The 20,843-nt window shown below is 39.7% G+C and overlaps 1 protein-coding gene across 1 annotated transcript in view; it reads left to right on the plus strand.

Moving 5' to 3' along the window:
- knl1 (kinetochore scaffold 1) overlaps positions 1-20,002 on the plus strand; it is a 20,669-nt gene extending 667 nt beyond the window's left edge. Inside the window, exons 2-32 of the mRNA XM_028604413.1 lie at positions 1,221-1,255; positions 1,450-1,486; positions 1,600-1,662; positions 1,836-1,918; positions 2,003-2,058; positions 2,147-2,168; positions 2,327-2,370; positions 2,475-2,527; positions 2,682-3,348; positions 4,346-4,398; positions 4,560-5,196; positions 5,452-5,504; positions 5,787-6,405; positions 6,602-6,633; positions 6,999-9,236; positions 10,004-10,133; positions 11,520-11,578; positions 11,707-11,805; positions 11,895-12,010; positions 12,520-12,610; positions 12,797-12,913; positions 15,825-15,912; positions 16,076-16,138; positions 16,231-16,270; positions 16,354-16,458; positions 16,559-16,659; positions 17,336-17,401; positions 17,602-17,711; positions 18,523-18,644; positions 18,856-18,981; positions 19,161-20,002. Of these exons, the coding sequence (XP_028460214.1) occupies positions 1,227-1,255; positions 1,450-1,486; positions 1,600-1,662; positions 1,836-1,918; positions 2,003-2,058; positions 2,147-2,168; positions 2,327-2,370; positions 2,475-2,527; positions 2,682-3,348; positions 4,346-4,398; positions 4,560-5,196; positions 5,452-5,504; positions 5,787-6,405; positions 6,602-6,633; positions 6,999-9,236; positions 10,004-10,133; positions 11,520-11,578; positions 11,707-11,805; positions 11,895-12,010; positions 12,520-12,610; positions 12,797-12,913; positions 15,825-15,912; positions 16,076-16,138; positions 16,231-16,270; positions 16,354-16,458; positions 16,559-16,659; positions 17,336-17,401; positions 17,602-17,711; positions 18,523-18,644; positions 18,856-18,981; positions 19,161-19,257 (6,216 nt within the window). The 5' untranslated portion in view covers positions 1,221-1,226 and the 3' untranslated portion in view covers positions 19,258-20,002. The remainder of the gene's footprint in view (positions 1-1,220; positions 1,256-1,449; positions 1,487-1,599; positions 1,663-1,835; positions 1,919-2,002; positions 2,059-2,146; positions 2,169-2,326; positions 2,371-2,474; positions 2,528-2,681; positions 3,349-4,345; positions 4,399-4,559; positions 5,197-5,451; positions 5,505-5,786; positions 6,406-6,601; positions 6,634-6,998; positions 9,237-10,003; positions 10,134-11,519; positions 11,579-11,706; positions 11,806-11,894; positions 12,011-12,519; positions 12,611-12,796; positions 12,914-15,824; positions 15,913-16,075; positions 16,139-16,230; positions 16,271-16,353; positions 16,459-16,558; positions 16,660-17,335; positions 17,402-17,601; positions 17,712-18,522; positions 18,645-18,855; positions 18,982-19,160) is intronic.
- The last annotated feature ends 841 nt before the right edge of the window (positions 20,003-20,843 follow it).

Genomic DNA, 20,843 nt, shown 5'->3' on the forward strand with positions numbered 1-20,843 from the left:
TCGCTTAAACTGACCGATTTTTTTTAATGGAGTTTGGTGCGATTTTCCAAATACAATAAGCGGTGCAAGAAGCATTAACATATCAAACTTCTAACGTTAGTTTACGTTAGCTGTTAAAGGGGATATCCATATACAGCCAACATCGCAATTATTAGCTGATAATTTCAGTTGTGTGTCGATCCTATCACTTATTGTGCAAATATGGAATACCCTGCGGCGAATGTTTATGAAGTTAAAACTTTGTAAGCTTCGATTGTGCTTAATGTGTATATGCTTTTATTGTGCTAGCTATGTGTGTTCTGCATAATGTATCTGTGCTTATGTGTTTACGTGCTCTTGTGTGTTTTCTTTTAATGTCATCAACCTGCCAGTGATTGCGGATAAAAATGAGACATATTGGATACAAATAGTTCAAATTTGTTTATTAGGATAAACCCCTTGAGATGTATCCTCTCGTTTTTGAGGGGGTACCATAAATGCTCATGTTAATTAATGTGCAATGTTGTCCCTTCTTAAATAAATAAATAAACAAACAAAGAAGCTTATCATGGCTTCTGAAGAATAATGTAAGTCAGGGGTCTTCAATGTTATTTAGGCCAAGGACCTCTAACCTGAAAGACGAGCAGTGACACCCTAATAAATATATATTGTATAAAATTGAGTTGCATAATAAACTGGGCCTACAATAACGTGTAGGTTGGCCTTAAGTTTATACACATACCCTTTGATGGTGCCCTGCAATACATATATATCATCATGTTTTAATGTCAAGCAGTGAATCCATAAGCTTAACTAGTGGCTACTTTACAGGCCAGTAACCATATTCTCAATGTTGTTGAGATTGTTTTTGAGGAATTGGCCAATTTATCTTCGCTAATAACATGTTGGATTCATGTTAATACATTTTTTGGGGGGGTGTTCAAAAAAGTATTAAACAATTATTTTGCGCCCCCCCACCCCTGCAATGACTCTGAGGAACTTCTAGGGGTCGCAGGACCCCCTGTTGAAGATCCCTGGTCTAGTCAACCTTGCACACCACACCTGATCTACCAGTTATTCCACCAAAAAAAATCATATCTTTGGTTGTTAATTGCTCAATGCTCAAGCTAAATATGAAGAAAGGTCAGGCAAATGTTGCGTCACTGAAAAGGCTTGAATTGAATCATATATGGCAGAATCTGTGAGTTGCTGTACTAAGCTCTGTTTTCCTTTGTTCACAGTTGAAAATGGAGCCTCTGGATCCTGCCAAGAATGAGTGAGTGACAATTATGTTGTGAGAAAGCAGTGCCTGAACCTCAAAGCAGACTACATATTACCTAAAGGCCATCCATAGACCTGACATTAACATTAATTTTGATGGTTGACTATATTTACATTGTTTATAATAATAAACATCCTACATGCACATACACCGGAGCTGAACACTGTGTTTCATCCTCTCTGTTACAGTGAAGGCAGTGGATTCACCAAGCGGCGCATTTCTTCGGTCTGTGCTAAAAATAATTTTATGGACAAAGTATACTTTAAAAGGAAGGGGGGGGAAAAAAAGTGAACAAATCATTGACCTGAACCATAATGTCTGCGATTTTTCATTTTTAGATTTTGAAAGCTCCACAGAGATCATCAATGAAATTCTCTGACCCAGTGCAACAGGAAAACGTGGTAACTGGATTGCTTAAACATTTACTATGTAAAATTGGGGATTTTTAATGTAATTTAAATGTAAGCTCCAACCGTACTATATTTTATATTAAGTATAAATTCTCACCCTAAGGATACAATTCAGTGGTAATTCATTTGTTCATGGTTTGAATTTGTACTTTATTTTCACTTAGGTGGAATGTGCCAAACCAGTGGAAAAGAGGAATTCAAGAAGAGTCAGTTTTGCCCCTGCAAACAATGTTCTCCTGTTCTCAAAGTGAGACGCTAGAATACCAGTCCGGCTTCATTTTCCACAAGGACACTGGCCTTTTAAACCTAATCAGTATTTTATCTTTTCCAGGGATGGAAAAAATGCCTCGCCTGCCAAAAGTCCTTTACAAGAGTTAATAACCACAAGTAAGTATGTAATGTTAGGATGTATAACTATGTTATTAAAAAAATATATAGGAAAGCCTTGTAATATTTATCCTCTGTTATTCCACAGCAGCGGCAGCCACAATAAATAGGTAAGGTGACTTGATCCTTTCAAGTACTACATATTTAGCTTTTGACCTCACTAGCATGGGCCGAAATTTTTTTTGATTTTAGATGCTTATCTTTAACTTGTATTCTCACCAAACCAGTCCAAAATTTAACAGAAATATTGTGCGTTTCCTTTCATAAGGGTCCAGGTGGCAGTCACTGAAGATGGGATTCAACAAATTACAGGTAGGGATAATTGTTTTTTTTAACTTCAGACATCTATTAACACATGCTCAACATTATCTGTTGCAGTGTAGGATGACTTACTTAATTCAAGTTTTGAAATTCAGGAATGGAAACTCTACTGAATGCTCCTCTACATGCTTCTCAACAAGGACAGAAGGTGAGCTTGAAATCCCTTTGGTTAAAATGCTTTCTTATGACAATATGTAATATATTATTAGAATGCTTCATCATAATGTTCATGAGAGGATTTTGATTGTAAAACCTGATAGTTGTGTACTATTCGTTGACATAAAGCTACTTCTCTTCACCAGGTCAACTTTGATACTGTGGGTGACTTAGGGGAGAAAACCGTGATGTTTTCTGCAGATGATGAATTCATGGACATGACCCACAGTCATACAATAAACATTGCCGGTGATGCAGAATTACTTGCAGATATTTCCCTCCAGAACTATGACCCTTTACCCTCTAGAAGAGAGAAAACGGAGATGTTCACTGTGAATAATGCATCCATGGCGAGAAACATATGCTCATCAGTGCCTTCTTTGGATCCTGAATTTGAAAAATTCCTCGCAAGTCACTCTAAACAAAGTGGCCCCAGCTCTAGTCCGGTCATCACCAGAACAAAGCCTGCTTCTGGTGCATCCTCTGAAGAAGCAAACCGCTCTCTGGCCCAGATTAAAACGCAAAGGGCTGATGTGGATAAAGAAAATCAGGCTCCATCTTCAGTTTCAGCGGTGGTGGAGAAGTCCTTTAATACATCCAGGAAGATTGGTGAATTATCTTATGGAACTGCACTCTGTCCAGAAGATGATTTAAGCATGGATATGACTAAAGCTCAGACAGAAAGCATGCTGGGATTCACTGATGATGATCCCTTTCAGTGTCTTTTTCCCACACAAGAAATGTACTCCCGCTTTGACAACAGAGTGTCACAGAAAGCAGAGAAGACCAAACAACCATCATTCAACCCTAAAGGTATTGAATTGTGTATCAACTAACTGATTATTGCTTTGACTCAATAATACTTAATATGTCTTGTGTGTTTTGGGGATGCAGATATTATTTTACAACTTATGATTTGAATACAGTTCAAGTAGCATCTTATTTTTAGGGTTGCAAAATTCCAGGAATTTTCAAAGTTGGAAATAGCAATCCGCCATGGAACAAGCACGCCTGCTCTTAAAGGGAATGTGAGATGACGCTCTGATTAGTTTATTGCACGTTAGGCCCAAACCACACCTAACTACTTCAGACCTTTCCATTTTAGATTTGCATTGGGCGCAAGAGTCATTTATCCTGCTGGTACTATAGCAACAGCGCCCGAGATCTGCCCACAAAGCTACTTGCGTTTCACGTTTGATACTTGCGTTTCAGATCGTTAAAATAGGGCCCTAAATGTAGTTGAAAAAAAGATGTCCGCATCTTGCAGTATAATCTTGGTTAAAACATCCCGATTTAACTCTACTTGAGTTGAATGTCCTCCCTATATTCGTCAATGACATGCACGCACGCAGTAATCAGCATAGGCTACTACATACTTGCCAACATTTAGTTTTTAAAATATGGGATTTTATATATATATATATATATATATATATATATATATAAGCTTAGCACGCATATAACCATAGTAAATCAAAGGCAGCATGCTAGCTACCTTCATATGTTAAGCTAAAGGTTAATGGCTTGGGCTGCTACTTAGCCTACTGCAGGGCTATTGAGGCCACACCCGCTGCACAGATCATTTCTAGAATCCAACATTCTACAGAAAATTGAAGCTGATTGAAGACAGCACTGCATTTGAGCCCAAGGACTACATCCCATCCTAATTTCCATAAATTCCCATGAAAGCTTCCAAATTTGGAATGTCTCCAAAATTCCCCAGCTAAACTTTCCATGGAAAGTTTCCGGAAATTTACCGGAAAATGTTCGCCCCTTTGCAACCTTATTACATTTCAATTTCCATATTTAGATATGGCATCCTTGAAGAATCCGGCTGTACGTGCTTCTCATCAAAGACACAAGGTGAGTTTTATAATTAGTTTACTTTTCTGTTACAGTGAATTTCCTATCTTGCCAAAGTTTTAAGTTTGAAAATAATCCTTTTTATGCCATACTGACATTAACTGACTAGTTTAGTTTTGATAATGTTGTTTTAATGCTTTTTAATTTCTTTTCTTCTTCAGGCCAACCTTAAAACAGAAGAGGATTGCAAAGAGAAAACAATTATGTTCTCTGCAGGTGATGAGTTTATGAATATGACTCAGAGTCACACGGTAAACATTGCCAGTAGTTTATTACCACCTCGGAACCAAAACTTGGACATTGTTCACACTCATGGAAAAATGGACACTGCTTCATCTCTGGAGGAGAGAAAGCGTGAGACCTGTGGTGCGCCTGGCTCGTCAGCTAATGCTTTAGATATAGGATTTGAAGACTTCCTTTCAAGTCTCTCTAAAGCAGGCTCCTCTAATGGTAATCCTGCAATTACCAGAACAGAACCATCCTCTAAGGAAACCGTTGACACAAACCGCTCCCTGTCCCAGCTTCAAAGTAATGTTGGGAAAGGACGTCAGTCCTTCATTACATCCAGGAGCTTTGAAAAATCATTTAATGGAGGTACAATCTGTCCTGAAAACGATGTGAGCATGGATATGACTGAAGCTCAGACGGCCCGCATAATAGGGCTCACCGCCTCAGATGATCCTTTCCAGTTTCTTTTTCCCACACAAGACATGTACCCCCACTGTGAAGGTCTGAAGAAACAAGAGATGACTTCAGGACTGAAGAACAGCGAAGCACTGGGGTCATCTAACCGTGCAGGTAAGGAAACTTCAAACCTTACTTTTTTATTTTCTCAAATGTAGTCTATAAAACTTAGAGTGAGAGAAACTAAAATGAGACCAATAACCAAAACATTTGAACAAAACATTTTTTGTTTTGGTCATGTGAATGATGTATGTACTTAAAACCTATATTTTATAACATTAATTTAGTTCATTATATTTAAAATGGTGGAATCTGGGTATGATTGATTTAACTAATTTCCCTTTTTATTTAATCCCCTTCACATTATAGGTATGGAAACAGCATTGAAGCCGTCTTTGAAGACAAAGGTGCAAAGAAATCCGGTAAGCTTAAAGACGTTATGTTTTTAGAGCTGCATTTGGTCTGTAATGTGTTGTCATGTACTGATTCACCTGAAATACATTTAAAAAAAAATTTAAGTTATGCAGATTCACAGTGATTGCATTTATTTATTTATTTTAGAAATGGTAGCATACTTTATTTTCATGGTAAAATAGTTTGTTTTAATAATAGTTAATTAGGAATGCTAGATAAAAATGTCATCAAGATCGAAGTGTGATATAGCTGTACACTAACAGTGTTTTTTTTTTCTTTTTCTTCCACAGGTCCGATTTGATCCGGAAGATGACTGCAGAGAGAAACCTGAGAGGTTTTCTGCCAATGATGCATGTATGGATGTGACACAAAGTCACACTGTAAACATTGCCACTGGTTTCGAGCTGCAATCGTTTAAAAATGTGAACGTTTTGCCGATATGTGGAGAGAAAACCTTTAGGCTCGCTGCAAATGATACCTCTATGGATATGACCAAGTGCCTCACTGTAAATATTGCGGAATCAGTTCTTCCTGTGAAGAAACAAGAAGATGAGACATGTGGTCTGCCTAAAAACAGATCTTCATCAGCACGCAGTGTGGATCCAAGCTTTAATAAGAGCCTCTCAAAACCAAGTGGGCCCAGTGTTAATCCTGTGGTCGAAAGGATGACCCCTACAGCTGCACAACACAGCATGGGAGACTCATCGAATGGAGGGACAATCTGTCCAGAAGATGATGTAAACGTGACTGAAGCTCAAACAGGCCGCATTTTAGGACTCACAGATAAAGATGCTACTCCTCAGTGTCTTTTCCCCACACAAGACATTTACCCCCAAAGTGGTAGTTTGAAGAAAGCAGAGATGACTTTACGACAGCAGCACAATGAAACACTGGGAACGTTCCGTAAAGGTATGGAAACACCAATCCCTTCAAATGTTTTGACAGTGAAGGCAACAGAGAACAAACATTGTAAGGATCGAAATAAGAAAAACCAACTGAGTGCTTCAATTCAGTTTAATAATGCTTAAATATTGGAATTGGAGTTGTCTTGAGTTTTTCTTTATGTTCAAATTGCTTCTTACTTATTTTCCATCTCCACATTTAGGTATGGATACCTCATTGGTGCAAAGAGATCAGGTGAGCTTAAACCTTTGCTTAATTTGATCTTTTGCGCATTTGTGTTCTGAATTAATCACTATACTGCCTACTTGTCCTGAATACTGCATCTTTAGACTTCAGTCTGCTTATGTAGGCTATGCCGTAAGCTCCTCGTAGAGCCTCCGCAGAAGCATAAATCCCGCTTAAGTGATAATTGATTCACATCTCCCAAAATAAACACATTTGTTAAGCTGTAAAGAACAACTGTGATCTTACTAGTTTCTTTGCTTTAGAAAGTGATAGAGGACCTTTTTATGGATGGTGGCACTGAAACAGCAAACCGTTTTGATTATGAAATAATGTTAACTCTGTGTCCTAATAAAAGTTACAATTGTCTTCCTCAGGTCAAGTTTGATGCTGAAGACTACTGCAGAGAGAAATCGGTGAAGTTTACTGCTGACGATGCCTTTATGGATATGACAAGAAGTCACACTGTAAACATTGCGACTGATTTAAAAGTGCAGCCACACCAAAATCTGGATTTTTCCCCTGCTTTTGGAGAGAAGACCATGAGATTCAACACAACTGATGCAGCTATGGATGTGACAAGAAGTCATACTGTAAACATTGCCACTAATTTAAAACTGCAGCCACACCAGTATGTGGACTCCTTACCTGCTTGTGGAGAGAAGACCATGAGATTCAACACAACTGATGCAGATATGGATGTGACAAGAAGTCACACTGTAAACATTGCCACTGATTTAAAACTGCAGCCACACCAATATGTTGACTCCTTACCTGCTGGTGGAGAGAAAACTATGAGATTCAACACAACTGATGCAGCTATGGATGTGACAAGAAGTCACACTGTAAACATTGCCACTAATTTAAAACTGCAGCCACACCAGTATGTGGACTCCTTACCTGCTTGTGGAGAGAAGACCATGAGATTCAACACAACTGATGCAGATATGGATGTGACAAGAAGTCACACTGTAAACATTGCCACTGATTTAAAACCGCAGTCACACCAAGATGTGGACTCTTTATCTGCTGGTGGAGAGAAGACCATGAGATTCAACACAACTGATGCAGCTATGGATGTGACAAGAAGTCACACTGTAAACATTGCCACCGATTTCGAACCACCGTCACACCAAGATGTGGACATTTTACCTGCTGGTGGAGAGAAGACAATGAGGTTCACTGACAATGATGCAGCTATGGATGTGACCCAATGTCTCACTGTAAATATTGCCAGCAATTCAGTATCAGATTCACTTCTTCCACACCGAGATTCAAATATTTTATTCACCCATAAAGATGTGGATTTTCCTTTATCTGCAAAGAAGACCCATCGTCCGCGCGGAAACCAATCTTCATCTGCACACGCTTTGGATCCAGGGTTTAAAAACTCGCTGTCTAGGATGAGTGACCCCTGGGCTAGAGCAGTGGCTCCTGGTACTCCAGACACAGATGGCTTACTGGACCAAATTAAAACACAGAAGCCTGATCTGGATACTGAAAAGGTAGCTTTACCTTTTGTTTCAGGTGTCTTGGAGAGACCAGTGAATAAAACCATGACCGACGGTCCAGAGCACAATGTAAGCATGAATATGACTGAAGCTCAAACAGGCGGCATTTTGGGACAAACGTATACAGGTGAGCCACCTCAATGCCTTTCTTCCACACAGGACTTGTACTCAAATCCTGACCATTTGAAGAAAACCGAGGCAGCTCCACAACAGAGAAATGAAGCACTGGGATCCTCCAACCCTGGTGGAGTGGAAATCCCAAACCTTCTTGATTCTCCTGACTCAGATGAAACTGGTACCAGTAAGGAACCAAAATCAAAAAATCTGACTTGTACTTTATCACAGAAGATGGTGAATTCACCCTGTGCTGTTGACCATGATGTTGATACAGCGCCTTCACGGAAGTCCAAACGGATGAGCTTAGCTGATCTTAAGTCAAAAGTAAGGCGTTTGAGTCACATGGTGAGTACAGATCCTGATACTATTGCCACGGACAGCCGCACAGCACCCTTGCCTCACCTGGAACGGGACATGGACAAAACCTCAAACGACAAAACCAAATCCTTACCTGTAACAGAGCCTCAACTTGAGATTGGTTTGGTAAACGCAGAAGAAAATACACAAGCTCAATATCTTCTGCAAGGAGAGCAACCCTCTGCTATTACAACTCCTTTCAACTTGAAGACCAAACAACTTATGTCCAGACTTTCAATTGGAACCTTTAAGGCAAAACTCCCCCAAAAGAGCAAACCGGATGATCCAAAGAAGGGTAATTCTGTGGACAAACCTCAAAGGACAGTCGCTGTCAATATTACTAATCAACTGAGCAACTTTGTTGATGATATGAGCGATATTTACAATGAAGAGCTTTGTAGCTATGAAGATATGTCTGAAACCTTGGACATGAGTCCTCAGAAAGCCACTGAAAAAGTGAGTGCTTCCCAAGAGTTCGACACGGATGAGTTTTTAGAGCAAGATGTATCTGAAAAGGACTTTATTAGCCCAGTCAGTGGAAAAAAGAGACCTGTGCCAGCAGATGAAAATAATGTGGCGGATGAGAAGAGACTGAAAGTATCCACCGTGGCGACCACTGATGTTGAAATGGTAGGTCAAGTTAGAGTATTTTATGTTCTCAAATAATGAGAGGGACTTTATTTACACTTTTTAAAAAAAAATTTATTAATTTTTTTATTTATCTTGATATTCCTTAAAGCAACACTATGTAACTTTTAGCGTGAGCTTTAGTTCCAATGAGACAACCTGTAGGGGGACCGAAGTGGGAAACATTGCATAGTGTTGCTTTAAATCTTTATCTTCTTAATTTAAAAGTATATTCATCACATTTTAGTGAGAAACCTCCGTTTCCTGATAAATGTATTAATTTTGATTTATTATTCACGGTTTCATTTCCTGTTGATGCAAACTCAATACTTCCTCCATGTTTACCTGTGGTCCTGATCATTTTAGGATTGTGTACATTTCCTCAGCACAGATTCCATTAATACAAAGTCATTTTATTCTCACCAATCTGCTACTCTGAGTTCTTCTTCTCTTGAAGAAATTTGGTTTGTATTTACTATTACCAGTTGTGTCTATTTAATAAAAAATCATTGATGGGAACTCATCCGCACTTAGAAAAATAGATTTCCACGGGAATTAACAGGAATAAAATGGAAATATAGGGGACATTTGCTGTGACTGTATTTACCATGTACTATGCCGATAGAAACAAATCTATTACCATATCATAAGCAGACAATCATTAGTTCACCTCTTCACTTGAATACCGACTTTTATCTGAGAATTTATATTATATTACGGTTTCTTGTTATTTGTTTTCTATTTTCCCCCTTTGTTTTATTTGTTGCCAGGGATTTCAGTCTCATGTTGTGGAGTGTGACAGCAACGCTACTACAGTTCCAAGCATGACTACACAGACCACAGATTACTCTAACAGCAGTCACACAGCCAGCATCAGATGTGAAGCTACATTTGAATCAAGTAAGTTATGAACTCACTTGTACAGGGTTTCCGCGGGGACTTAAAATTTCAAAATGAAAATTTTAGGCCAAAAAGTCTTAGGGGACTTTCGCACCTACCTCGTTTTGGTCCGGACCTTTTGGACTTTTTTGGAGTTTGATCCGAACCAAAATTACAGGTGTGAAACCCTCCCCCAGGACCAAATGACCGAAATTTGGTCGGACCGAAAGAGGTAATCTCGGTCCGGATCAAACTGAACCATGGTCCAGTCCATTTATAGTGTGAACGCATTTTTGGGATGGTTCAGACCAAATGCAAGAAGCTCTGGCAGGCTATCATTGCGTTACAAGACCGGGGAAGCTCCTTTAAGGAATCGCTCGGTGCTTAGTGTGTAGGCTACGTGAGAGTGTGTGACGGTGAATGCGCTCAGAGCAGACAGCTGTCGGCTACCAGAGCAGAGAATACATCAGCAGTTTACATGTTAAGTGGTAGTAAACGTACAGTGTATGTTTCCGTTTGTCTCTGAATAAATGCTCCAGAAAGAAAGTTCCCGTGTCTTGCTTCTCAACATCACAACAAAACAAAAAGAGGCGCGGCCGTAGGGGAGAGGAGCAGTCAGTTGAAAAATCCCCGACACGGAGAGATAATACGAGAAGACTGGGAAGCCCGTCTACAAACAACAATTAGAAGTATCTGGAGACGCAGCTCGCGTATGTGATGACGGCAGGACGTAGTTTTGTCACGTAGAGATGTTTAGTGCGCTTGCACAACTGCAGTGTGAAACCAAAACTTAACGGATCAAATGTATACAATGTCACAAAAACATGAACCTTGGTCCGGACTTTCAGGTGTGAAAGCCCCCTTAAATTCGCTGAAAGTTGTGTGTTCTATGTCTTAAATCATTTTAAACCGGTCTTAATTTTCCTACATCCATTCAACGCTACCTCTAATGTTCTTATATTTTTTATTTATTTTTTATTTTTCCTAGTGTTGTAGTTCTTTCTTTCGCTCGTCCAAATATAATATGGATGTATTACGACTACAAATGAGACCAACATGCAACTTATATTGCAGCCAATCAGCTTTTGTGTTATTGGCGTAAGTCTTTTTCGGATTGTACCATAGACATAAAACAGATTTTATTCTTCAGCTTTGGGGATAGTGCAAGTTTAGCGATTGGTTTGAAAAAAACAATTTTTCTTTTTCGAATTTAGGGCTCCGTTTATGTTGTGATAAAAGGTCTTAAATTTAATTCGTAATGGTCTTAAAGTAATTAAAGTCTTAAATTTGACTTGGTGTAACCTTCAGAAACTCTGGTGTAGTATAAAGATCTTTGTTTAGTGTTACGGTCCTGACATAATTGTGTTTTCCTAGATTCTGGAAAATCAATTGTTTTTATTTTTCCAGCTTACAAACAAAGCCTGTTTGAATCCCAGCTGGAAGAGTACGCCAATGATGTTCAGAGGGTATATTATTACATATTTTAAAAATGCATCTTTGAAATATTCTTTTTTTTTTTTTTTTTTTTTTTTTTTTTTTTTTTTTTTTTTTTTTAACGCTGGTTATTTATTGCCTTTTAATGTTTTTATTACAGAAACTCGATGATGGCACCATTACATTGTTAGAGTTCTTTCAACTCTTCAACATAGACTTTGTCATCCATAATCCTCGGCAAAGCATCCTTCCTGGCAGAGTAGGTTAATCTTCATTAATATTAAAAAACAATATATGAAAAACAATGACCAAATGTAATGACCTGCCTTTTTTATTTTGGTTTTGCAGCTTTTGTCAGACACAGATCGCACACCGATGGATTTATTGAAAGACCGCCACATCAACCGTCCTAAACAGACGGTGTATGAGACAGATGTCCTCAACCTTACAGAGATGGTGGAGGGGTGTGTAAAAAAATTGTCAAAAGTATCAAGCACCAATCCAATTCTTGATTGACCAGCGACACAATGATCTCAAATCCTTCAACAAGCATTCTCCAACGGGGTCAAGAGAACAATAACATAATTTATGATACCCGAACAGGGAAGTGGGTTGTTTTATTTACTTGCCCCCCATGGCGTTTTACGTGCCCCGGGCAACCCTTATTGTTGAACCCTGATTTATGAATTCGATCGGATTGATTGTCGCATGGTTTTTCTTTGCTGAGAGGTGTTCGTGTCTCATTTTAGGTCGGGTATATTCCGAGTATAGAAAACTGCCAGTGGGAAGTAGTTAAAAGCAGCAAATCTTGTTTGGCAGTGTGCCAGAAATTACAGAATAAAATTAAAAGTGGCATAGATAGATAGATAGATAGATAGATAGATAGATAGATAGATACTGTTATAAGAAGTTAAAAATAGGTGCTAACTTACAACTGAAGTTCTAAAGCAGGCCTGTTTTGTTCTCTTCCCAGGTTGAAGGAGCGAATGCGGGACCTAGACAAACAACTGAAGATTGTTAATAGACCTTTATGGGAAGAAGTGAGAAATTATTCAGAGAAAGAGGTATTAAAAGGATAACTTTCTTTGTTACCATGATGACTATGTTCATGTTACCTGTTTAGTAGGATTGTCATTTTGTTAAAAGGATGCATTAAAAATCATGTTTTTTAGTTTAGCGGATGCCATTTGCTGCTTCTGTAGATGTAGCATCTTATTTCTGACCCTCACTGTGTCTTTTTGAATTCACAGCTCAAATCTTTTGGTGCCAAACTAAAAGAGAGACATAACCTGTTCAGAAAGTTGAGCAAAGTTCAGTCGCATGAAATGAAGGAGGTGTTGTACTCCAATCTTGTGCAGGCTAATCTGGTAAGATCCTTCACACAGCAATACTGGATGATAACCTCAGGGATCTATTGAAAGCATGTAAGGTTAAAGATTCTGAACATCCACAGTTTTTTTTGTTAATCTGGCTGATTAGACATCTTCCTGAGTCTCCTGTTAGCTTTCTTGCACCTGTTAGGGCAGGACAAATTACACCTTTATCATTCCTATTCAGGGTTTCCGCGGGGTCTTAAAAAGTCTAAAATTTCAAAATCAAAATTTTAGGCCTTTTTAAAAATCTTAAAGTGCTCATATTATGCTTTTTGGCCTTTTTTCCCTTTCCTTTATTGTGTTGTATATCTTTTTTTGTGCATGTAATGGGTTTTCAAAGTGAAAAAGCCCAAAGTCCACCCCAAAGGGACTTACCATCTTCAGCAGAAAAAACACTGTTCACAAACTGCTCCAAACAGCTCTATTGTAGTCCAACCTTTACTTTCGTGACGAATGTGCGTCACTTTGGCTACGTTCACACCGCAAGTCTTAATGCCTGATTCTGATTTTTTGCTCAGATCCGATTTTTTTGTTTGGCTGTTCACATTACCTTTTAAAATGTGGCCTATATCAGATTCCAGTGTGAACTGTTTGCGGTTTTGAAATGACCTGCATGCGCAAAAGAACAATAACGATGACATCAGACGCAGCCATAGACTGTTAATATTAATGGAAAAAAAATTAACGTTACTTACCAGAAAAACTGAACTGCTGAGTCCTTTGAGTGTCTTGTCGTCCAACCAAACGCTGAACAAGATATTATTAGGCGTTTAAAGTGTCAGTCACTACGAAGAAAGCTGGTCAAACTCCAAAATTAAGTTGACGTGCCTTGGATAAGCTTTGCTAAACCTCTTGTCATGATTGACAGGCTGCGAATTGTCAATCACATCATAGCCACGCCCTAAAACACCCTCTGCTTTATTGCCGATTTTAAAATCAACGAGACCATAATTCAAAAAATGAACATTCTGTGTTGCAGAAGACTTAAAACTAGCAATTGAGACCATAAACTCATTATGAAGAGGTTTACTGAGGTAATAAATCAAGTGAGAAGTGGGTCACTTTCTCATAGACTTCTACAGAAACCGACCTCCTTTTGCAACCGCACGTGTCGCCCCCTGCTGGAATTCAGATAGAATGCAGGTTTAAGGTATTTCCGCATTTGCAGCACTTGGCGAAACCGGGTGGGCTGTCCACTAATAATATACAGTCTATGGACGCAGCACACTGTTGCACTAAAGTTAGGGAGGTTATGGAGGAAGTCAGCATTTTCGATTTTATTTTTTTATTTTGTATTAAAATGTTTGTGTAATGGCAGCCATAACATCAATGCGCAGGTGCTGAGGAGAAGACTGAAGAGAAAGAGACAAATTTGCGGGGTTATGGCTGCAAATTCACTACAGAGGTCTGTGTGACCGGACGGCCAATTTGCACGTCAGGACCGCTACGGGCCTCCACCACTCTGGCTTCTCCCTCGCACACGCTCCACCTCCCCGGCGGTGCGGCTACTCGGGCCGGTGGTGCGCCCGAGCCCGAGGGACCGGGATCCCACCTCCCACAACTTTCACTTTCATTGCACCACGGGGCGACCCCGACTTGCGAGCGCGTTAAACACCTTGGTCCGTGTTTACAGGCGGGTCGGGGGTTGCCGACATCCCCTTTTTACGTGAGCCGATCCCCGCCCTGGCGATGTGAGGCGTGGTTGGGTAACAATGAGGACAGTCCGCCCCGGTTAACAGCCGCACTGGAAGCAGGGGGCCCCGCCCCTCCCCGCGGGGAGAGTGGGCGCAGCGACTGTTTTTGAGGTAAAAGTCACATCAAATCCGCCTTGGCTGTTCACACTGCGGTCGCATTGAAAAAAATCTGATCTGGGTCGGATTCAGGACCACATGTGGAAGTGGCCTGAATCTGATCTGAAAAAATCTGATCTGGGCTAGATTTGAGTGTTCACACTACTTCTGAAGAAGCCTGACCTGGTCACTTGACCCCAAAATATTTTGGGGTCACTTTGGCCTGCAGTCTGAACGTAGCCTTTGTAACACACGTTATAATGCTCACCTAGCTGCTAGCGTGGCACGCCCTCATACTCTGCTTCTGACTGGCTAGTAGTCCTTACCTAGGTACTGCACATGTGCGACTCCCAACAAAGATGGAACAGAAGTGTGATGCCTCACTCTGTAGCTAAAACAGAGAGCTCAACACACAGGGTGAAGAGGAGCTGCAGCAATTTGCAGTACAAGAAAAATATTTTTTTTTTTTTTTTTAAATTAAACCGTTTCTGATATAACCTCTAAATACAATTATGACCCTGAAGATGAGCATAATATGAGCACTTCAAATTTGCAAAGGTATTGTGTTCTATGTCTTAGATAATTTTAAATCTGTCTTAAATTTTCTAACGCTACCTCTAATACTCATTGAAATGTTGCTTTTTTTATTCTACAGTGTTGCAGTTCTTTCGTTCACTAGTCCAAATTTAATTTGCCATATATGTACAGATCATTACTGTGTTGCTTTTATTCAATTTTAATCATTTTATTTAAAAAAGTACTGTTGTGACAACGTTTCGTTGTACTTTTGTCGTGATATAGGTCTTAAATTTCTTTCATAAATGTTTTAAAAAGTCTTAAATTTGACTAGCAGAAACCCTGTTATTGGTAGGTGAAGATTTGTAGTCATATTTCTATAAATATTATAGTTGGGTATTATTGTAGTTGCTGTGCATCTCTATCTCTCTCCCACCCCTGGCTGCCCCCCTGTTCAAGGTTTCTGCCGCTGTTGGACCAAATGCATTCTCTTGGGGAATTGTTGGCTCTCTGTAAATGATATAGTGTGGTCTAGACTTACTCTGTAAAGTGTCTGTGTGGGTGTTAAGAGGCTTTAAAGAAATTTTTTATCTTTTCAGAAGGCGCAACAGAGGCCGAGAGGAATGATTGAGGAAGCAGATGGGATGATAAAAAGCTTGGACGACTGTATTCGTGAATTAGAAACCGGTACGACTACTGTGGGGAAAATGGCTCGGGGTTTTCCAGTTGCCACCTTGTTTGTATAAATAGGCAAATGATTCAGACCCATGAAAAATGTTGGCGTGTTGATAAAGGGACAGGCAGAGTAGAAGGCGAAACCGCTGTTAACACCTTCTTTTTTCCTCTTAAGAACTTATTGCAGTTGAAGAAAAAGGCTTCGAAGACCAACCAAGTCTGAAATCACGTCGCGAAGGTAACTTGCAATACCACTTTATTATTTTAATTATTCATTCATTTATATGTGCTTGACTTGAATAAGTTATTGACTTTTTGTTCTTTATACAGAAATGCAAAAAGTCACAGAGGCTTTGGAGGATAATAACCGGTGAGTTGAGACTAGTGTTTTTCATGTTTAGACACTTTAATTATAGAAAGGTTTGTTATTCTTTTTCTTTGATCCTGCCACAGACAAATATGTGAACTGGAGATGCAGAAGAAGCAGACTTCAAATAAACTGAGCAGGCTGAAAGTGGAGACGAGCAACCTTGAGAGCCACGTCAGCGCGCTGCACATGTCAGTTTCTGATTTTAAGTCTTGCTTTCAAAACATGTAGGACCTCATTTATCAAAAAAGGCTGCTTAAACTGAACCTTTTTGTACTTTTCGTACCTCAGGGTGAATGAATGGAAGTTTGGGGAGAAGAAAGACAACTGCAGTGTCTACACTTTCCTCTATGAGACCTTGATTCTAGAGTTGGTGTATGAAAAATCCAATGGTAAGTGGTCTTCAGCAGACACCAAAGAGTGAGGAAGCAGTGAATTGTTCTGTAACGGTCGACCTGCTCCAAAGGCTTCTACGTGGTGGGCTCTAAAGGCCTTTTTTATGGCTGTGCGTCAAATCGACTGCGTACCCCCGCAGACCCCTCTACGTCTAGTCTACGCCGGACCCTCCGCCGTAGCCTGACGCATACCTCTCGAAAAATGTAACTACACGTCGCTCGGCCGTGGCTTGGTAGCGTTGCATTTCCCCCTGACTCATTCCCTGGTTCTCCTTCTCCATAAACATGAAATCAAGGAGAGGTTTAACTTTTCCTGCTACAGATTTCCCACCGTGATCAGAAAGCACAGGGGAGACACTTTGTTTCTCTCGCTATGACTCTAGAGTCACTACTCGCTCCGGAGCTAATCACAGTCACTCTCTCACTTCTCCCTCACTCTCACACACACACACACACGCCGGACTGATGCACACACCAGCGCACAAGTATAAACATCAGGCCACTTACGTAGGCTACGGCGAAAGCTCTGCGTGGAGCCTCCGCAGAACCAAAAAAAGGCCTTAAGGCGGAAAATTTGAAGCATGTTGCACTTTTCAGACTTGGTGGGTTTGCAAAGATTGATTTATTTTTATTTTTTTTTCAATTAATGAATCTACCTGTTTCGTTTTTGAAGGAAATGATGCTGATAATCAGTCTGAGAGGAAAATATCGCACATCACATTGAGTCTTCAACTTGACGGTGAGGGGAAGAAAAAAAACAATACAAAACGTAGTATGCCACGAGTAGACATTTTGTCAGAATCTGTGACTCATTGTGTGTTCAGATAATCATGAGCTCAAATCTTAGATGTCAAATGAATATTAATTATGAGCATGGGGCATATTCTTGCAAATGGTAATGTGTTTGAACAACTTCTGTACATTCTTGTTTCTAACTAGATGAAAAGTCGCAGGGTAATGCCCGCCTTGTTCACAAACTGCTCTCTCGGTACATCGAGGGAGTCCCTGACTGGGTGGAGAAATATCCAACAAGCAGACATGTTCCCCAGGTAGGTGTGAGTGGAGAGGTTGTGTGGATTGAGAGAGGGGCACATGTGCAGCTGCATGTTGTACTTATATACTTATCTTGTTCATAGTCAGGTGTTTTATTTCTTTAAGTCAGTAGACTCATAGTATTCTGTCTCAAATTTATGTTTTTGGTAGGTATGCACCGAATCCAGCATTCGGCTTCAGATTCGGCCGAATATTGGGCTTTTTGACGGGGTTCGGAATTTTTTTCCACCGAACCCTACACTAACCCTACACTTGCACTACGCGCACTACGCTGGTCGACGTAGTGACGCCGCCGTTGATTACGGGAAGGTGTTTACCTAGGTGGACCGTTTAATGCAGCAGGCTGTGAGAAAGTGAAAATGGAACTCTTGAGCAGAAAGTGTTTGGCAGAACTTTCAGCTAAAAGAAGGTGATTCAAGTCGAGCTACATGTTCAATTTGCAATGCCGATTTGTCTCGTGGTGGCAAGGATCCTAAACAACACACAGCATCGCCGCTGTTAAGACATTTGCGTATGAAACATCCGAAAGAATACGACTTGTGCATGAAGGAATCTACAGACAGCAGCCAAAATGCAGCAACTTCAGGTACAGCAAAGGAAGGACAGTCACAGCTTAAAAACTTGTGTTAACCATTTCTTTACTTCAGTAATGTGTTCACTGAGGATGGGAGTAGGCTTCGGCAGAGTCTTAACCAGTGGATTCGGTATTTGGCCGATTCCCAAAAATCAGGGTTCGGTGCATCCCTAGTTCTTGGATTGTTGCATTTTAGTTACACTGAAACTCTCCACTGTCTCCTGTTGATGTAGCTGCTCCATGACGTGAGCCTGGTGGTGAGTCGCTGTCGTCTGCTGGGAGAGGAGTTACGTCTGCTGAGAACGTGGGGAAGCGTGAGGCTCAACATTCTCAACATGAGCTGTGTGGACACTCAGTAAGAACTCTTCCCCACAAAGAATAGCTCGGGCTTGCAGTTTTTTTAGCACTTAATACATTTTTATGGAAACTGTATAGTTCATTAAAACCACATCACAAAAAATGTCACATCTTTCATTCATTTTAAACAATATTCCAGTTTTGTTTTCAAAACTAGAAAAAACTTAGCCACATTATATAATATTATCCTTTCTTTTTTCTTCTTCTAGAGTGCACTTTGTCTTCAGCAGTCTCAAGACATTTTCCCAGTTTGAGGTGATCTTCTCGGTCAGTTTGATCGGCCAGCCCTACGCCCTTCAGTTGCAGAGCTTTAAAAACATGATCGGAAACACAACGTAAGCTTCACTCAAAAATACCATTTAGTGGAAATCAGGGAGTGGTGCTTTCTTGGGTTTTGGGTAGAGGGACTTTTTTTTTTTTTTTTTTTTTTTTTTTTTTTTAAAACACAAAAACAATGTGCCCAGTTTGCAATTTCATTACAAACAATAATAATAATATTTTCATGTATTTGCAGGATCCAACAGATTGAGGAGATTGTGTCATCGTTCAGTCCATCCAAGAACCTTTTGACGAAGATCGTCAAAAAGATGAATGAAAATATGCTCTATTAAGACCAACATTTTTATTCCAATCAGTTGTAATAAAAAACAATTTTGTACATTATGAATGAAAAAGAATTAACACATAACTGGCTTTAAAGTAAATAAATGAATAATCTGTACAGGTTGCCAGACTATTTTTTTTTCTTTCATAGTATGCTTATGATACTGCACCTGTTAACAATTTACATTTTGCATTTGTTACAAATACTTAGTGACATTAAATGGACGGTGTTCAACGGGACAGCATGCATGTGTAAATTGCTAGAATACAGGAAATTAGTTTTAATTACATGCATGAATTCCTGAGCCCTGCAGGTGCAGGTGCCCTTGTGTTTGCTTAGTTTTATTTCCAGTTTATTATTGAACATGTCAAGTTCAGGGGGCAGCCATAGTTTATTCACACAAAAGCATGTCTGATGGTGATCAGTTGCCTCCATGTTTACTAACGTACATCATGACATCTTTGGCGCAGGGGGGGGTCACCACATTTGTGAGACGGACAGACTCCCTCCCAGAGATTCCTGCCTTTTATTAGATCAATCGCAGTCTTTCACTTCTCTCAAGTGCAGAAACTATGCAGTTAACAGTCGCTTCCAGATGGTGAACATGGTTAAAGTACTGTTTTGCTTACAGTGTACATAGTAAAGTCACATTTTGTTGTAGCTTTGTGCAGTATTGAACGTATGTAAATATTTTGTTCATAATGCTAGTAGGCCAGTTCCTATGATTTCTTTACATTTTTTGAAAATAAAATGAGTGTTCTGATGATTAATGCACACATATACTGTAGTCTCTCAATCGGCTCGTCTACATGTTGCACCGTGTAGGTTGAACCGTTTTAGTAATATCAATAATAAAGACCAATTTGCAGAATGTGAAACGGATAATGTGTTAGTGTTGAGACTAGTGGGCTTTAAGAGTGTTTTTACCTCCCCTGAATAGATATTGGCTGTTTGGCAATCTTATTCTCTACATCAGGGGTATCAAACTCAACTTCACTAAGGACCACACTGGAAACTAAGAATCACATCAAGGGTCAGACATGTAGAGTTTGACATGTTTTATTTAATAGAAAAAGTCAAAACATTTTACTGTATTATTGCATGTCCCATATAGTCTTTTCACTTACAGCTTGGTCGACATAAAGCCCCAAAAAAGTAACTTAGCCATCGAAGAAAAAAAGCAGCAAAAAAGGTTGAAAAAAAGCAGAGAAAAAAAACTTCAGAAAACTTGCCAAAAAACAACTTCAAAAGTGGCAAAAACATTGAAAAAAAGCGCCAAATGCGTTGGCAAAAGTGACAAAAACCTTCAGAAAAAGCAGCAAAACATTGAAAAAGCCACAAAAAGTAGGCATGCCAAAATTTATTATGAACCTTAATTGATATGCGGGGCCGGATCAAAACCTGCAAGGGGCCGGATTTGGCCCGCGGGCCTTGAGTTTGACACGTGTGCTCTACATCAAACTTTAGTGTTTTTAACTCTTCTACATGCTACTCTACATGTAGCTGCTACTCTTTTCCAATGACAACAACCAAATTGACACCATTCCATTGGAAACTTTATTGGATTATTTACCATTGCATGTATCTCTGTAT

Source organism: Perca flavescens, chromosome 18, assembly GCF_004354835.1.
Source record: "Perca flavescens isolate YP-PL-M2 chromosome 18, PFLA_1.0, whole genome shotgun sequence".
NCBI lineage: Eukaryota > Metazoa > Chordata > Actinopteri > Perciformes > Percidae > Perca > Perca flavescens.